The 15,439-nt window shown below is 36.6% G+C and overlaps 1 protein-coding gene across 4 annotated transcripts in view; it reads left to right on the top strand.

Moving 5' to 3' along the window:
- Positions 1–15,439, top strand: part of EPS15 (epidermal growth factor receptor pathway substrate 15) — a 157,390-nt gene that overhangs the window by 97,953 nt on the left and 43,998 nt on the right. For all 4 annotated transcript variants that reach the window (XM_049617203.1, XM_049617205.1, XM_049617204.1 and 1 more), the window contains 3 exons: positions 7,547–7,708; positions 8,120–8,317; positions 14,600–14,803. In XM_049617203.1, the coding sequence (XP_049473160.1) occupies positions 7,547–7,708; positions 8,120–8,317; positions 14,600–14,803 (564 nt within the window). The remainder of the gene's footprint in view (positions 1–7,546; positions 7,709–8,119; positions 8,318–14,599; positions 14,804–15,439) is intronic.

Genomic DNA, 15,439 nt, shown 5'->3' on the forward strand with positions numbered 1-15,439 from the left:
TCCTGCACTACTTGGTTTTTTGTTTTTTGTTTTTGTTTTTTTATTGTCTGCCTCTAAACTATGTGCCCTACATATTCTCTTATTTCCACACTTACATCTTTTGTTGTGGTGATCTAGAATGTTCCCTATCTCCCTGCTTATGTGAATTATCTCCCTGCCTGTGCCTTAAAGCCCAGCTCAAATCCCACCACTTGCCTAAATAAAACTTTTCCTTCTCTGTCCCTTAGTCTACATCAGTATTTCCTTGTCGGAACTCCCAGAGGAGTGTGTATTCAGTTTTTATGGTATGTCCGGTATGTTACCTTATTATGCTAGTGTAGTGTGTATGATTCAGTATCTTCCAGCCTCTCTTGTAAACTCCTTAAGCTAAGAAATTGTACCTTGGAACAAATCTTTCAGTATAGTTGGTATTATTAGATAGAGATAAATTTAAGAAAGCTGTTGACAAAAGAAATGAATAAACTTCAGTTTTATGCATAAAATTTAAAAATAGGACAAGACACACCCAGAAATCATAGAAAGGATTGGGAGCATGGTAGGTATCAAACAGTCAGATTTTTCCATAGAGTTCATACTTGTTTATGCTATTCTCATGCAAAAGAAGCTCCCACTTAGTTATACTTTATCAATAAAGGTTCAGTAATTGATAGTAATTGTCCATTTTTCTTCATTTTAATCACTTAGTTTTTTTTTTTCTTAGATGAAGAGGAAGGACTTATTTTGGGTGGAAGTAAAATTAGATACATGAGCTCAACATTCTTTTCCTAGCGATAATGCTCTTAGAACATGCTGGGAAGCATATGATTGGGAAATAAAGGCAGGCTGTTGATGAGGTTTCTAACACCCACCTACTTTAATAGACTGCCTTTCTGTTCTTTGACCTAAACGTCTTGCTCTACAGTTGATAACTTTTTTATATTAAGAATACTCCTGGGGCACCTGAATGGCTCAGTTGGTTAAGCGTCCAACTCTTGATTTTGGCTCAGGTCATGATCTCATGCACGGTTCACGAGTTTGAGCCCCACAGTGCTATAAGCACAGAGCCTGTTTGGGATTTTCTCTCTCTCCCTTGCTTTCTGTCCCTCCCCTGCTTGCGTGCGCTCTCTCTCTCTCTCTCTCTCTCTCTCTCTCTCGGTGGCCCAGTCGGTTAAGTGTCCTACTCTTGATTTCAGCTCAGGTCATGATCTCACAGTCTGTGAGTTCAAGTCCCATATTGGCTCTGCACTGACAGTGCGGAGCCTGGTTGGGATTCTCTCTCTCTGTCCCTCCCGCTTATATGTGTGTGTGTGGGGGGGTGTGTGTGTGTGGGTGTGTGTGCGTCCACACTCTCTCTCTCTTTGTCCCTCTCTCAAAATAAAAAATAAAATAAAATAAAATAAAAAAGAATATTCCTGGGGTGCCTGGGTGGCTCAGTTGGTTAAGAATCCAACTCTTGATTTTGGCTCAGGTCATGATCTCACAATTTGTGGGATCGAGCCCTGTGTAAGGCTCCGTAAGGACAGCATGCGGCCTGCTTGGGATCCTCTGTCTCCCTGTCTCTTTCCCTCTCTCTCCCTCTCTCTCTCAAAATAAATAAATAAACTTAAAAAAGAATACTCCTATAACTTCCATTTTGAAAATTAGGCCAACATAATGAATGTACCTGATTATTTCTAGTTTTGGATTAGTCTATAGAATTTTTAAGAGCAATTCAATAGCATTTTTATAAGATTTCCAAAATGTGTAAAATTCCCCCTGTTCTCTTTAATAATTCTTCTTCAGGTATAGATATTCTAGTATAAATACATGTCTGTATATATGCTTTGGGGTTTTTAAGTAAGTGTTTTATTCATAAGTTAGTGCTATCTTTGTTTATATTTTGCTCTATTTTATATGAAACAGATGCAAAAGTATTCATGTTGTTAACACTTTGTAGGCTTGTTTGTTTGTTTGTTTGTTTGTTTATTTTTAAGGTTTTTCTTTATTTTGAGAGAGAAAGCACCAGCAGGGAGGGGGAGAGAGAGAGGAGAGAGCAGGAATCCCAAACAGGTTCCACACTGCCAGCAGGGAGCCTGATGTGGGGCTCTAACTCACAAACCCTGAGATCATGACCTGAGCTGAAGACAGACACTTAACTGATTGAGCCACCCAGGTGCCCCAATACTTCTTAGGTTAATACTGAAGTTACTTCTTCAGTTGTGCAACTGACTTGAGTTGCTAAAATGAATTGTTTTAGTCTTTTAATATAGCAAAGAGTTTTTATTTATTTGTTTAAATTCTCTTTTCACTACCTTTGTAGCACTTCATGGGATATAGAAGGATGGGAATGAGTTTATCATTTTCAGTACCTTGTGTGATTTCTAGAAAACAGGACATTTTCCTTGAAAGTTCTTTTTAAATAAAGCCAAGATACCTTCCCTGATGAGGAACCTTTGATGTGACTGCTTTGGTATTTTTCTAAAACAAACCTTGGCACTGTGTTACTGTAGTTTTGTTCACTCCATTCTTGCCATTCTCTAATTGCTGCTATTCTCCTTTCTTCTGTTGATGGAACAGATAGGCAAGTAGAGCATGATCACGGAAAGTAGAGCATAACTAGGAAGGCTTCTGCAAATGTCTTTAGTCACTTACTTCATGGGATGGCATTTGATAGTGCTGAGGTTGTACACAGAGGAGGATTTTCCCAAAGGGCTACCCTAAAGTTAAGAGTCAGTTATCCTAGTTTAGTGGAAGATACTGTTTGTTAGGAGAGCCTGCCACTGCCCTGGTTGAGGGTGAGGTGGGGGTTTGGAGGGGTGAGGGGTGGGTAAGGATCCTTGGGAGATGTGTATCTGTCACCTTTTGCAGTGAAATTTGATTCTTATTCTTGTAGTGTGTATGTTTGCATCTGTTCATTTTGCTTTTGTGCAAATTAATCATTTTAAATCTGCTTACTGAAAAAGTAGATGCTTTTGTGTATGAGCTAGTGTTGGAATTTTTTAAGAGATCTTTTATCATACTTAGAAATAGACATGGAGAAACATTAATTATAATTAGTTTTGATGTGGACATCTATCCAGCTTAGATACTAATGTGAGGTATTTTCTCAGTAACCTTTCCCTTGGAGGTCTATACTTTTATGTTACTAAGTGGCTTTTTACTGCAGCTAAGAAGTGAGGCTGGGAAATTTAAGTGACTTTGTTTGCTCCGTGGAAGAGAAAGGTCAAGAATGAGTAAATATTATATTGGCTTGTTTATTCCCTTTCCTCTTGCATAAATTTGTCTTCTAAGGGTGTATTCAAAGTGGCTCACTAAAAATGCTAGTTTTGAAAAATAGTTCAGTTTATTAAAGGAAACCAGTATTAATCCTACTATTGGTAGCTTTTACATAAAAATTCAGTCACATCTGAATATATTTTCTTTAACGTTTATTTATTTTTGAGACAGAGAGAGACAGAGCATGAACGGGGGAGGGTCAGAGAGAGGGAGACACAGAATCTGAAACAGGCTCCAGGCTCTGAGCTGTCAGCACAGAGCCCAACGCGGGGCTCAAACTCACGGACCGCGAGATTGTGACCTGAGCCGAAGTCGTTCGCTCAACCGACTGAGCCACCCAGGCGCCCCTACATCTGAATATTTTTATACTGGTGTGAAACCACCAGAGGTATATGATACTTAAACTGCAAACTTGACATTTTTGGATTATGAAAGTAATATTGGTCCATAATTTATAAAATATAGAAAAATATAAAAAGAAAAAGCTCTACAATTTCAGCGAGAGCCATTGTTAACATTTTGCTGTATTTTTAATGAATATACATAAATGGTTTTATATTTATTTGTGATTATACTGTACATGCCTTTGTATTTAGCTTTTAAAAATTAACATTAGGTCCTAGACATTTTCTTACATTACATGACCCTTTTAAGGTAAATTTTGTTTTTAATTAGATTCATAATAAAAGTAGAGACATCAAAATTATATCTATTTATAACATCCAGGTATTATTAGAGATGAAGTCCAAGATTTGGTGTGGGTGGGGGGTGAGGGGGGAGGCAGGAGGTTGAGAGAGGTTGGGAACTTAGAGTGTTTGAGGATGGGAGTAGGTAACAGATATTTTTTCCTTTTCCCACCCCTGAACATTTTTAGTTAAGGGGAAAAAGAAAGAAGATTTTTTCCACAGGATTCTTAAAAAATGCTTTTTAGGCCAGCATATCATTATATATAAACTATATAATAATAACTTTATAACCAAAGTAAGGTATTTATGATGGATTATATTCTCAAATCAGTAAAATTACTTTAGAGCTGCAGGTGGCATTTAAAAAATATTTTATAATTGACTTATAAGAAATTTTCAATCCACTGTAGTTTTTCAAGTTACTGTGTTAAAGTGAACCTGCCTTCCTGAAAAGTAAGCATATAGGGTCACCTGGGTGGCTCAGGTGGTTGAGCATCCCACTCTTACTTTTGACTCAGGTCATGATCTGACAGTTTGTGGGATTGAGCCCCATTTTGGCTCCAGGATGATCATGGAACCTGTTTGAGATTCTCCCATTCTCTCCCTCTGCCCCTCTCCCGAACTTGCGTACTCTCTCTCTTTTAAAAAAAATAATAGTACATAATATTATGTAAAAAAGCACAAATATAAACGCTTAAAAATGTAAGAAAGGTATATGTTATAGTAAAATGCTAAAGCAGTAAAGATTATTTCCACATACAGTAATGGAGATTTTAAATGTCAGATCAGTCTTGGTCTATAGACTATAAAAATATTGAACCAGTACAGAAACTTAAGTGGTATTTTAACAAAAACCATTTATTAGGTCAGTTTGAGGCTACTATTAATATTTACTTATAGTTTAAATACAGGGTGAAGCTTTTCACAGCATGTTAAAAGAACATAAAATCCTTTCTTTCTATCAACCTCAGGCACATTTTCCAATAGTTTCTCCCAGGTACTAGAAACTTTGTGATAGTTACAAATCATTGTTTAATCATCTGGAATGTGCTAGCATTATACTAGATTGTGGAACCTCAAAGAAAGGTGAGACATTGGTTTTGTCCTTCAGCAGCTTATTATTTAGAGGTAACTATAATACAGTGTAGTAAGTGTGGTAATAGAGGTTAGGTACAAACTGCTGTAAGAACATAAGTAAAGGAAGCTCAAGGTGAGTCCGAGGAGATTAAATTTGACTGGGCTTTGAAGAATGAATAGTGTTTCCAGATAATCATGGTATGGAAGGGCACTCAAGGAAGAAGAAATGGCTTAGGCAAAAGGCACAGGGACATTGAAGTATATTGTGTCTTGGAGAAAGAAGATGGTGTATTGAGGCTGGGGCACTGGTGAATATAAGGAAAAGAGGGTAATAGAAGAGAAAGGATAACGTGGGGCCCAGAATTAAAGGTTCTAATGTACCTTGCAGGCAGTTTTACTTTATCCCACAGATAAGAGGGAGCCATTATGTATTTTATAGCAGAGTGACTAAAGAACTCTTCTTTACAATGAATTGTTTTCTTAAGAAAGTTGGACATGTGTAATAGGAAGAAACAAAGGCAGAAAAATAAAGCATGAGTCACGGAAAGGACAATGAAAACTAGCATGTATTTATTGAGGGCCAATGCCAGGTGCATATCTAAAACAACATCTTCATTTTGAGTATGGTTCAGTTAATAGTATAGGCAAGGTTAAAAATTTAGGCATGAAAAAATATTAGGCATTCTGGGAAATTGATGATAAAATACTAGTGGAGCTTACCATTACGAATCTATGATCACATAGACTCATGGAATTTACGCACAAGAAGGGTTTCATGATCATCTATTGTGTTGGCCCTTTTAAAGGAACTTTTTAAAGAAAGCAGCATGATAGTAGTTGCACTTTTAGATTAATCAGTTGGTTGAGAAAATATAAGTAAAAATCAGTTATTAAAAGCATTGTTCAATGTTTTATTTAATCACCCAAGCATCTACATGTATTTAAGAAATAGTGTGTACTTGTGAAAGTTTAATCTGTAGACACTGTGTATAGCTTAGTGATTAAGAGCTCAGACTCTAGAATCAGAACCTAGTTTGAATCCATCACCTGTTAACTGTAACTTTGGACAAGTACTTGCCCATCTGTGCCTCAGTTTTCTCATTTGTAAAATGTGATTAACAATAGTACCTACTTCATAGGTCAGTCATATGGATTATAAATGAATTCATGTATGTAAGGAGCCTGGACCAATACCTAGCACATTATAAGGGCTATTGTAGACGTCCTTGTTTTGTATAAATCGTGTGTAATTCAGAACCTTCTAAGTTTTTCTTTTGTTGTTCTTAGATTCTTACTCTGATGAATGATTGTTGGGGTCTTTGAACGGTATGTTAGTAAAAAGATATCATTATTTTTAGGGGTGCATGAATGGTTCTCCATATCCAGAATAGACAAAGCTTTTAGAGATGGAAAGTAGATTGGTGGTTGCCTAGGGCTGGGGATATTGGGAAGGAAATAGAGAGTGACTTGCTAGTGGGTATGGGGTTTCTTTTTGGGGCAATGAAAATGTTCTAAAAGAAATTGTGATGGTTGCACAGCTCTGTAAAGGTACTAAAAACCATTGAATTGTACACTTTAAATGGGTGAGTTGTTCAGTATATTTATCTTAGTAAAGCTGTTCTAGAAAATGAATAAAATTATTGGTATATATGAAGGAGACTTAGGGAAGGGAGGTGGTTGTAATGGTACTGGCGATGCTTGATGAGGAAGGCCTCACTGAGAAGGTTATGGTTGAGCAAAGACTTGAAAGAGATGAGGGACTGAGCCATATGGATACCTGGGGGGAGAACTTTCTAGGAAGAAGGGGTAATCAGTGGAAGATCTTGAGAGGAACCTGTTGGAGGAGCAGCAGTGAGGCCTAGAGTGGCTGAGCAAGGGAGAGTGCAGTAGGAAACGAAGTTGAGAGATATAGGGCACCGTGAGGACTTTTTATAGAAAGGGAGATGGGGAGTCAATGCAGAGTTTTGAGTAGAGGAGTGACTCATCTGACACAGGTTTTTAACAGTGGCTGATGTGCTGAAAATAAACTGTAGGTAGCCTGGGTGGAAGCAGGGAAACCAGTTAGAAGGCAGCAATCCAGGAGGAGATAATAGTGACCTGGACCAAGGTAGAGGAAAAAAAATGGTCAGTTTGAATATATTCTGAAGGAAGAAGCAGTAAGATTTGCTGACAGATGGAGATGAGATGTGAGAGAAAGAGAAGAGTCAAAGAAGATGCTGCTCTTTTTGGCCAGAGAAACTGAGGGGGAAGACTGAAGATAAAGCAGATTTGGGGGGTGGAAATGCCAGGAGTTCTGTTTTTGACATGTTCAAGAAGTTCATCGGACATCGAAGGACAGATTTGAGTAAGCAAATTGGATTTTAAAACCTGGAGTCTAGGGAAGAAATCCTCAAGTAAAGACCGTATTTAAAGCTAGGATTCCTCCAATCCACCAACATAATATGCTGAATAAGATGAGACTTTATTTTCCCTTAAGGTAATCTTTTAAAAATTGTTAACCTTCCCCTCCCTCCAAAGATAATAAATATGTTAATTTTCTTGTATTTCAGGATCTTCAAGATGAAGTTCAAAGGGAGAATACTAATCTGCAAAAATTACAGGCCCAGAAACAGCAAGTACAGGAACTCCTTGATGGACTAGATGAGCAGAAATCCCAGCTGGAGGAGCAACTGAAGGAAGTTAGAAAGAAATGCGCTGAGGAGGCCCAGCTGGTAAAGTGGCCATTTGCTGCTGTCTGTATCCATACCTTGGTTGCTTTTCCTGGTGTAAGATGGGAACATGCTTTGCTTATTATTGTTGTTGCTGTTGTTGTTAGGTGGCAATCTAATCAACAGTTGGGGCACATGAAGGAGTTGGAGCACTGTTCATCTGGAAATTACAGGCCCTCTTTAGGGGAAAGAGGGCCCTTAATGTACTACTTTTCTAAATTTTAGCTGAAAGTATGGTACCTATACCTTCAAGTTCCCTCTATTCATCCCCTAATTGCCCTTTTCTACCAAAAATACAAACTTCAAAAAACACCACAATAGTAAACTAAACAAATAAACATATTTGCATTATGGAACATTTTAATGACATCTCTTTTTTATCTCTCTTTCTTCTCATTCACTTCCATGTGATAGATCTCATCCCTGAAAGCTGAATTGACTAGTCAAGAATCACAGATCTCCACTTACGAGGAAGAGCTGGCCAAAGCTAGGGAGGAGCTGAGTCGCTTACAGCAAGAAACGGCAGAATTGGAGGAGAGTGTGGAGTCAGGGAAGGCTCAGCTCGGACCTCTTCAGCAGCACCTCCAAGATTCACAACAGGAAATCAGTTCAGTAAGTCTTTGTGACAGCGAGAAACATGCTCAAACGGGGCCTCACCATATCCTCTTAGTGAATAATACTTGTGTTCCTTTACCCTCTGCCTAGTTTATTATTCATTTTTCATTAATTTTGTACAAATAGGTTTTTTGTTGCCTGTCATAAATTAAGACTGTTATACATCGTGTATCTGATTATTATCATTGGAGTCCTGGTTAAGAGTATGGGTTTTGTGGTTACATGGTTTAGGTTTAAGTGCTGTCTCTGCCACTTAACTGTGTGAATTACCTTAGTATCAGATTCCTTATCTTTGCAATTAGAAAATTAACAGTACTTCTACCTTTTAGGTCTGTTGTAAGGATTAAATGCAATGTAAAGGCTTAAATAACTGTGAGACATTTTAGCGTAGTGTTTGGTACATAAATGCTTGCTAACTGTTGCTTATTTTTGTAAATAACAAAATTTACAAAATTGGGATTCTGATCTTAAAACCAGTTTTGCTCATTTGGAGACCTTTATTTTTTTTATTAGAAAATTGTTCTTTGTATAGATAAACGTGCCATGTTGTGTGAGTCCAGAGTATAAACCTTTTGCTTTGTTTTTTTCTGGGCTTCCCTATGTGGAGAATAGTATTTTGTAGAATGATAGTAAGATGGTTAGTTAGGAGCAGAGAGATCATGTAGCTCATTCCTTTCATTTTGAATTTGAACCAGCTAAAGCCAAGGAACATTAAGCAACTCACCTATGGTTACATAGCCTTTAAAAAGGAGCCACAGCCTAGAATGCAGATCTTCTAACATGTAGTCCAGTGTTCTCAGTTAATTATTATGTATAATGAAGCCCTACCCTTAATATATTTCCTTCCCCTCTCTTGTAGGTGAATACCTACTCACTCATCTTGTAAGACATAGCTTAACTTCTTATTTCTTTATAGCATTTTCTGAACCCTGCCTTTATTGGACTCGACTTCTGTTACGGCATTCGTAACATTTTCCCCTAAATATTTGTTTCTGTGTCTGTCTCCCCAAGCAGACTGAGCTTTTTGGTCTAGAAACTTACACATTTTTTTCTGTCATCATTTAGCGTAGTTCTTATCCCAGTATAGGTACTCAATATACAGGTAACCCAAAAGAATGCTATCCTAGTGAGACTGCTACCAACTGAATGAATATTCTTTAAAATAATTTTCTTCTTTGAGTTTTTTTTAAAATTGGTTTTTTGAGGTATAATTTACATACCATAAAATTCACAGCTTTTAAGGGTACATACAATTCAGTGATTTTCAGTAAATTTAGAATTGTTCAAACATCACAATCCAGTTTTAGAACATCTCTATCACTCCTAAAAGATCCCTTGTGCCCATCTGTGTGAGTCCCCACTTCTACCCCTAAGTAATTACTAATCTGCTTTCTATTTCTATAGATTTGCCTTTTTGAGCACTTCATGTAGATGAAATCAAACACTGTGCAGCCTTTTTCATGTGGTTTCCTTCACACGCATAATGTTTTTGAGGCTCATCTGTGTTGTAGCATGTATCAACATTTATTTCATTGTGTATTTATAAAGTATTTTGTTTATCTATTCACTGATTAATGGGCATTTGGATTCTTTCTGCTTGTTGGCTATTATGAATAATGCTGCTATGAACATTTGCATACAATTCTTCATATGGACATGTGTTTTCCTTTCTCCTGGATATGGAATAGTTGGTTATATTGTGAAGTTCTGATTAAATTTTTTTTCTTTTTTTTTTTTTTTTTTTTAACTTTAGGAGCACCTGGGTGGCTCAGTTGGTTAAGTGTCCGACTTTGGCTCAGGTCATGATCTCGCAGATCATAAGTTCGAGCCCCACATTGGGCTCTGTGCTGATGGCTCAGAGCCTGGAGCCTGCTTCAGATTCTGTGACTCCTTCTCTCTCTGTCCCTCCCCACTTGTGCTCTGTCTCTCTCAAAAACAAATAAACATTAAAAAAAATTTTTTTAAACTTTAAATTGCCAAACTGTTTTCCAAAGTCACTGTACCATTTCACATTCCCACTAGCAATATATGAGGGTTCCAGTTTCTCCACAATGTTAACAACACTTTATTGCCTACCTAACTGATTATAATTGTTCTAGTGTGTGTGAAGTGGTGTCCCATAGTTTCTAATTTGCATTTTTCTAATGACTAGTGATGTTAAGCATCTTTTCATGTGCTTATTAGCCATTCGTAAATCCTCTTGGATGAAATGTCTGTGTAAGTCTTTTGACCATTTTAAAAAATTGGATTGTCTAATTATTATGAAATTACAAGCATTTAAAAAAATATATTTTGGATATAGGTTCTTTATCAGATATTTGATTAGCAAATAATTTCTCCCCATATCATGCTTGTCTTTTCATTTTCTTTGAGGTTTTTGAAAGGAGACTTTTTTCAAAGGAAGGAACATAAATGAGAAAAGTAGAAAGGACTCTGGATATTATAAATTATTACCGAGAAAATAAAAACAGTATTTATGAACAAGGAAAATAATCTCAGCAAAATATTCTACCAAGTGTGCCAGAAGATATTTGGGATCTGTGGAAGGAATTATATCCTTGCATCTGATCTCCAAACCTTAAAAACAAACATACCAGGGGCACCTGTCTGGCGCAGTCAGTAGAGCATGGGACTCTTGATCTTGGGGTCATACGTTCAAGCCCCATGTTGGGTGTAGAGTTTACTTAAAAAATAAAAATAAATAAAAAATAAATAAAAAAGGAAAGAACAAACATAGCAATTTCTTACATTTGACTGAGTGACTTGTGTCTTTCCCACAAAGGGCAGTATTTTCCCATGGGTCTATAAAAATGAAAATCCAGTTGTAAATTTTCCTGCGGTTTTAATTGCCCTTTAAAGCCAGACAGCTTTTCTGGTAAAAGGAATAATTGAAGAAAAATTTTCTGATTTGCTGAATTTTCATCTTCTTACCTTGTATTTATGGTAAGAAAAAGCAAAGAACCTCTGGCTTTAAGTCTATGTATCTTACTTACATGATACATACTATTTTAATCTATGTGTTTCTGGCATTCTGATAGAGCTTGTGTTAGTTGTGTGATTTTTTTTCTCTATATCCTCTAAGTGTATGCAGAGACTAAGGAAGAAGAGAGTTGCGTGAGAGAGCGAGACACGGGAAAGCCTAGTTTTGTTCAAGATTTTATTGTCTCAGAAGTAATTATAAGGAATAAATTGTCCTACATAGAACTCTTTGATTGGCAAGTATTTCCACATACTGCTTCATCTATATGATGGGTATTTAAGGTTTGAAAATTCTTTTAATTATTTATTCATTCATTCATTCATTTATTTTTAAGTTTTTTATTTAAGTCACTTCTACACCCAACATGGGGCTCGAACTCACAATCCTGAGATCAAGAGTCACATGCTTTTCCAACTGAGCTAGTTAAGTACCCCAAGGTTTTAAATTTTAGACTGTAAAGGTGTAGTGGGTATTGAAATTTATTTAATGGTCATGATAAAATTCTTTTAAAAAATGAAATAAAGCAAGAGTGTCCTGAAGCGTTCAAAGCTTTTGAGTCTTTGGTGCTGCTAATCACTGAGGTGTTCATTATTTCAGACTCCATGAAGCCGACCCAACTTGACATCCACTGATAACTGGAAGCGAATAAATGTCATCTTATCGCTCCTCAAATGCTTGCAGCCTGGTGTGTTAAAATAATTTTGTGAGCTTTAGGAGGTTCAGTCAGGAACAAGAAAAAAGTCAGAAATGGGAAAATATAGAGGAGATATTGGGCAGCTCTGAAGCAGATGGACAAGGGGAGAGCTGTGCCTCTGGTCCCCACGGAAAACATCTCCCTGGCCTGTATAGTCAGTGATTGTGCCCAACTCAGTGAGAAACACTGCCTTACCCATAAACATAAAATTGTTTTATCCAAATAGCATAAAATTGTTTTATACATGCACATTTGTTCTCCTCATATACATTGCAAGTATTTAATGTATAAAAGATCAAATTAACTGTTGTTAATGGAGCACTGCACTATGTACATTTGTAAAAATAGCAAGTGAGAAGTCTGATAATTCTACCTCCTGGAGAAAAACAATGTTTGCAGTATGGTATCTTTTTAGAATTCTGTCTGCACATGGATGCACCTGTCTTTGTGTGCCTGTGCATTCATATATATACTTATACCGGTTGTTTTTGTTTAGAAAAAATAAAGACATACTTTGTATTTGAAAAAATGAATACAAATAAAAATGAAATAAGACAGAATAGGAAACATCAGGGTGCATTACATGGCATAAGGATAAGTACTATCATGAAATTTTTTCACGATTGTATGTGTATATATGTGTGTGTGCATGTGTGTAAATTATTTATATGGATCAGTGTATCTATATATGTGTTTATGTACATGCATATTCAAATAAATACATATATATTTACTGTGTTAGGGTGTAAAACCTATTTCTTTCTATGGATTAAAGTAAAAAAATATTTATAAGCCACAACTCAATAGCACTAGGAATATACAAGGCATATGCTATGTGTTACAAATGTGTAGTATTTTGGATTGTTAGTTTAAATTCTCAATACAGTACAGTTTGGTAGATACATATGCTTACTGATAATCCACTGTTTAAATTTATAAACACAATACTTGTGTCCATTCAATGAACATAAAAGCACTTACGGTGTACATCATTGTGCTAGATGTTGGACATACAAAGTTGATGGCAAAAGTTGTGGTCCCTGCCCACAAAGAGATCAAGGTCTTTAACTTTTTAAATGTGGAATGAATTAGTGGAAAAGAAATAGGAAAATTTAATTGGTATAATAGTGAGAAATGCAGTGTGCTAGGCACTTTTATACTCAATGTCCACTGTTTACACAGACCTTTACATTTTACAGAGTTTTTTCAAAAATTTCTGCTTCATTTAATCATCTGTGGAGATAGTTCTTACTTCATGGGTTGAGAAGTGGAAGCTTGGAGACTAAACTTTGACTAAGAGAGTTGAAGGTGATAGAGCTTGATTGACATCTGTCTCCCAGTCCAAAATAGTGTTCCTTTCTCAGCTGATGACCCTGAAAAGACCTTTGGTAAATTACAGATTCCAAAATGAGCAACTTAAAAACCTTATGCAGAAAATAAGGTTAGGGGAATTGAGACTTGATTTATGAAATGCTAATAGGTAATTTTTATGATTCCTAAAACAAAACAAAACAACCACACAACATGCTAATAAATAAAGGGAATTCCAATGTAGCATGAAAAATATATTTTATGAAAAATGGACACTATTCAGTAAAATTCCATTCATTACTCCTTTTCACTAGAAACATATTTTTTTAATGTTTATTTATATCTGAAAGAGAGAGATACAGCGCATGAGTGGGGAGGGGCAGAGAGAGAGGGAGACACAGAATCTGAAGCAGGCTCCAGGCTCCAAGCTGTCAGCACAGAGCCCGATGCGGGGCTTGAACTCACAAACCATGAGAGCATGACCTGAGCCAAAGTTGGACACACAACTGTCTGAACCATCCAGGCACCCCAACTAGAAACATATTTTGATTCTGACCTCTCTTCAGTTTCTTTGAGATGTTTGTTAATTTATTTTTCTTTATTATAGTTGTTGGTATCAATAAGCATTTTTTTCCTGCTTCTGGTCCCAATCTTTTTCTTTCAATACTGAATATTACAGCTTATTGAATTCTGCCTCTGTGTCCCCCTATTGTCCCAGAAATATAAAGTCACTTGGATACTGAAATCCAAAATACTTTGTCCTTTATTTAACATGTTTAGAATAGCTTAGTTTTAGAGACCATTCCTAGGACTCTAGCCCATTAATAAATAATGCCAGAGCATAGGACAGTAGTTCATTTTACCTTCGTCTTCACTCCTTTCCTTCCCAATAGGAGTGTAGATGGCTCCAAACCCTTGTGTGCTCTCCCTCAACTTCCTTTATTTCTCCCACGCTTCATCACAAAATCTTCTCTTGCTCTCTTACTTTGCTATCTTTTTCCCAATACCCTGACATTTTACCCAATTATACCTAAAGGACACCAAAATGCAGATATTTGAATCAAAATTCTTGAAACTTTCAAAAGATGTACAAAAGCAAATCCATTTTTACTGGAATTTCAGGAGAACTTTCTGGGATGGATTACTGAAATCTCTAAGTCATACTGCATCCCCAGAGGATTCTCCTTAATGGAAGCAAATTTATCTTTGACTCAGTCTAAGGGTATAGCTATTTCTCTGTTGTGAGTCTTTCTAGTAATAAATTCTGTTTTGTATTTCTACTTTGTGTTGACAGATGCAAATGAAACTGATGGAGATGAAAGAGCTGGAAAACCATAATAATCAGTTAAATTGGTGCAGTAGCCCACACAGCATTCTTGTAAATGGTGCTACAGATTATTGCAGCCTCAGCACCAGCAGCAGTGAAACAGCTAACCTTAATGAGCATGCTGAAGGCCAAGGCAACCTGGAGTCTGAGCCCATACACCAGGAATCTCCAGTGAGTCTAATAGTTACATAACCTCCATAATCAACTTCAGAAGAAGAAAAGTTTTTGTTGACATCATACTTGATATAAATATGTGGCCTTGCCTCATCTAAGGACGGTTGAATTTTGTTTTTGTTTTTTTTCCCTCTAAGAGGCAGATAGTAGGTATTGATTCAGCAGTTCTAACAGTTTTAATTAGTGTAAAATATAATTTCAATCAAGTAATTATAAAGTGTGTTTTCAAAACAGCTCTATAGATAGTAACTTTATAAAACATTTTTTAAGTACTCTCACCCGATGCTGAAAGTAATTCTTTATTTCATAATGTTGAGGACATTTATTTACCAGCTGTTTAGAGAGCACCAGCTATGTGCAGCAGTGCTGCTGTATTATGTGTGAGAGCTGCAGACACAAAAGACTTTAGCCCTGCCTTTAAGTAGCATACAGTCTAGTAGTGTTACACTGTGTTAAAGGGCTGTGATAAAGGAAGCACAGGATATTTAGGAAGGACAGCTTGGAGGGGGCTCAAGATTTTGTAGAGAAAGGTATACAGGTGAGCTTCAGAGTAAGAAGGGTTAAGTAAAGAAGAAGGTGCTATGTTCATGGCAGAGAAAACAGCATTTGCATAGGTATGAGATGGGAGAAAAC

This window comes from Panthera uncia (genome assembly GCF_023721935.1).
Source record: "Panthera uncia isolate 11264 chromosome C1 unlocalized genomic scaffold, Puncia_PCG_1.0 HiC_scaffold_4, whole genome shotgun sequence".
Lineage (NCBI taxonomy): Eukaryota > Metazoa > Chordata > Mammalia > Carnivora > Felidae > Panthera > Panthera uncia.